Raw genomic sequence first — 3,859 nt, forward strand, 5'->3', positions numbered from 1 at the left:
TACGCTCTGAGGGATGTGAGAAATTGAATCTATAAGAAAAGTGTACAAATTCACTCCTCATCTCTTGTTGGATTTTAGAGAGTAATATTATTTGTTTTGTGATTATCTGGTCAATCTTATTCGATTAGCATGAGTATTTATACAAAGATAAATTAATATTTGTACATCTTAAAGGTCATCATTTATCCAAAAGTAATGGGACATAAGTAATGCTCCATAATAACTTTTATACATAGTCAGATATCATAACTCCCCTTAATTTATAATATCCTTAATATCTCTTAATGTTCAAGAAGTTTATGAGTCATAAATTATTGGTTATAAGAATTAGTTAGGATGTTAGTTAGAAGTTTGTTAGAAACTAACTAGAGTCAAGACAACTAACTACATCCTAGAGTTAGTTAAAGACGCATAGAAGTTGTTATAAATACCAACAACTTCATTCATTGTAAGATAACTGATTATTATTCAGAAATATTATACATCAAAATTTTCTCAATATTGTTACGTCTATCAATCTATTCTTCATATTCTACAATCTAATCTTTCTGTTCTTCATCATCATCATTCATATCTACATCATCAATGGACTTCATGGTTTCTACATGGTATCAGTAAATCAGTAAACAACTTTTCTGGGTTTTTAAACTTCGTTTTCTTGTTTCCATTACATCAAGAAGTCGAGGTATATCAATTCGCTTCCGCACCTTATTTCTGTTCAATCTGTTCTATTGTTTTCTTGAGTGTGTTCACTATGCCTGAGGTTAATTCAGTTGATACTTCTTCCAATTTCGATTATTATGATGATCCCCTTTACTTGTCCACATCTGATCAAACCAATGTTGTCCTTACTTCTTTTCTTTTTGATGGTCATGACTTCGTTGGGTGGAAGAGGGAAGTATTAATGGCTTTGACTGCTAAAAATAAAGACGGGTTTATTGATGGCACTTGTGTTCTTCCACCTTCAACTGATAAAAGGCATAAACAATGGAAACGCTGTGATTTCATGGTTATGCGTTGGGTTTCTAACTCTTTAGATAATAGTCTAAAGGAAAATTTTAAGTATATTACCTCATCAAAACAATTCTGGACTGAGTTACTTGAGCGTTTTGGTGTTTCTAATGCATTGGAAGTTTATCAATTGACCAAAGATTTGGGTGATATTGTTCAAGATAACTTGTCTTTGGTCGAGTATTGCAGTAAAATGAAGAATATGTGGGAAACTTTGGATTCTCTTGATCCATTGCCTGTTTGTTCTTGTGGCAAAATTGAGTTGTGTTCTTGTAGTTTGTTGAAAAAGATGATAGAGAGGGAGAATACAGCAAAAGTAATTCAATTCCTCATGAACTTGAATAGCAGTTATGATGGAATAAGGACACAAATCTTGTCTTTAGAACCTCTTCCATCTATCAACAAGGTACTAGTACTGTTACAGAAAATTGAGAGGCAAAAACAGATAACTGATGTTGTTTCCTCTCTTACTGAAGTCAATGCTTGTGCAAGCTACAGGTCATCTGATCAGAAGAAGAGTGTTTTCTCTGGTTCAGCTCCTACTGAATCTGGTTCTACTAAACATTGTGACAATTGCAACAGGGATGGCCATACCAGGGAGACTTGTTTTGGATTAAACAAGTGTCCTCATTGTGGTAAGAAAGGCCATAATCCAGCCAATTGCTTTGTGATAAGGGGTTTTCCTGGTGACAAATCTAAGGGTAAGGAAAAAGTTCAACAATCCAAACCCAATTTTCCAAAGAAAGGAGTTCATTCTGCTGATGTTATTCAAGATTCTCCTCTAGATGATTCAAGTATGAATGCAGCTGGTGCTAGTATGGTCAACACAGTTGCAGATTCTGCTATTTCTATTAACTCAGACATGCTTGATGGATTGGTTAATTCTGTTGTTGATCAGGTTCTGAAAAGAATTTCTGATCAACAACATGCTTTATCCACTGCTAATTTCGCAGGTATGATCACAAACACATCCCATGCTTACACTACTAATACTTCTACTTTAATGCTTGATTGGCTGATTGATACTGGTGCCTCTGATCACATGACATATGATAGTTCTATTTTAGCTAATGTTCATGTTTTCAGAAGCCTATTAAAGTTGGATTGCCTGATTGGACTGTTAAATTAGTCCATAAAAAGGGTACTGTTTGTTTAACTGATAACATTATATTAACAAATGTGTTTTTAATTCCAAATTTTACACAAAATTTGTTATCTGTCAGCAAGCTTCTTGACTGTAATAAACTGTCTTTTGTGTTCACTTCACATGATTGCCTCTTTCAGGACCTTTCAAGTAAGCTTGTTGTGGCTAGGGGCAGGAGTATTGGTGATTTGTATAAATTTCACAGGCAGCATGATCACTCTTGTTCCACATCTTTAGTTAACTATATAAGGCAGTTAGTGTTAAATAAATTTCAATTTTTAGATAATGTTCCACTTAATAGTCAGTCTTTGGCTTCTACTGTTAATAATAGGTCTGTATCTTTGTTCCATGAAAGACTTGGTCACATGTCTGTTAATAAGCTGAAGTTTGTAACTGGTTTCTCTCATGCCATTAATAATGATAAGTTTCATTGCAAATCATGTACTCTTGCTAAGCACCATAGATTACCTTTTCCTGTTAGTTCAAATAGAGCATCTTCTTTTTTTGCTTTATTGCATATGGATGTTTGGGGTCCATAAAAGATCCCTTCTATGACTGGTGCCAAGTATTTCTTGACTATTTTGGATGATTTCTCAAGGAATACTTGGACCATTCTTTTCCAAACAAAAGATCAAGTTGTTTCTTTGATCAAGAATTTTTTAGCATATGTTGAAACACAGTTTAAAGGGGTCATTAAGACCATTAGATCAGATAATGGTTCTGAGTTTCTCCAGGATGTTTGTGGGTCTCTTTTTAAGGGAAAAAGGATAATTCATCAGACTAGTGTGGTTGACACACCCCAACAAAATGGTAGGGTCGAACATAAGCACATGCATTTGTTGGAGACTACAAGGGCTTTAAAAATACATGCTAATTTGCCCATTAAATTTTGGGGTGATTGCTTACTAACAGCTACACATTTGATCAATCTTATGCCCACACATATCATTGATAATAAGACACCCTATGTTGTTTATGCTATGTAACAATGCCACCAACCTATAATGATAAGTTTGGGAGCAATGCAAGAGAGTGTGTCTTTGTTGGCTATCCTCATAACCAAAAAGGTTACAAGTTATATGATTTAAAATTGCATAAGACCTTTGTTAGAAGAGATGTAGTCTTTAAAGAGCAGGTATTTCCATTTCACCAACACCTGCTGTTTCTATTGAAGAGCCTGCATCTACATTAGAGACTGTTGTCCCTAATACAAGGACAATGGCTCCAGATTCTGATGATGTTCAAGTCAGGAGATCTACCAGACCTAGGCAGTTGAGTACTTGGTTGCAGGGGTATCAGTGTAAGATACCTGGTCAGCAAGCCACTGCTGGTATGGTTCAAGCTTCTGCATTCCAAGCTGAAGTACTTCAGAAAGTTGAAGATTGTCCACCAGAGTATATTGCTTCCTTGTTTAATGTCTTCCAAGAGCATGAGCCTTACTCTTAAAAGCAAGCTCAGACTGATCAAAGGTGGGTTGCTGCAATGCAAAAGGAGGTTCAAGCTTTAGAAGAAAATCAGACTTGGGAAGTGGTGCCATTACCTGATGGACACAAGGCTATTGGATCTAAATGGGTATACAAGATCAAATATAAGCCAGATGGATCAGTAGAGAGATTCAAATCTAGATTAGTAGCCAAGGGGTTTAATCAGGTTAAAGACAAAGATTATAAGCACACATTCTCCCCTATGGCTAAATTCACTACA

The 3,859-nt window shown here is 35.4% G+C and overlaps 1 protein-coding gene across 1 annotated transcript; it reads left to right on the forward strand.

Moving 5' to 3' along the window:
- Window positions 1-754: 754 nt before the first annotated feature.
- Window positions 755-3,601, forward strand: LOC141587472 (uncharacterized). The gene is made up of 5 exons (XM_074408956.1): window positions 755-2,130; window positions 2,235-2,305; window positions 2,438-2,631; window positions 2,836-2,965; window positions 3,291-3,601. Exons 1-5 carry the CDS (start codon window positions 755-757, stop codon window positions 3,599-3,601), a joined length of 2,082 nt encoding a protein of 693 aa, XP_074265057.1.
- Window positions 3,602-3,859: the final 258 nt, after the last annotated feature.

The sequence above is a fragment of the Silene latifolia genome, chromosome 1, assembly GCF_048544455.1.
Source record: "Silene latifolia isolate original U9 population chromosome 1, ASM4854445v1, whole genome shotgun sequence".
Classification (NCBI taxonomy): Eukaryota; Viridiplantae; Streptophyta; class Magnoliopsida; order Caryophyllales; family Caryophyllaceae; genus Silene; species Silene latifolia.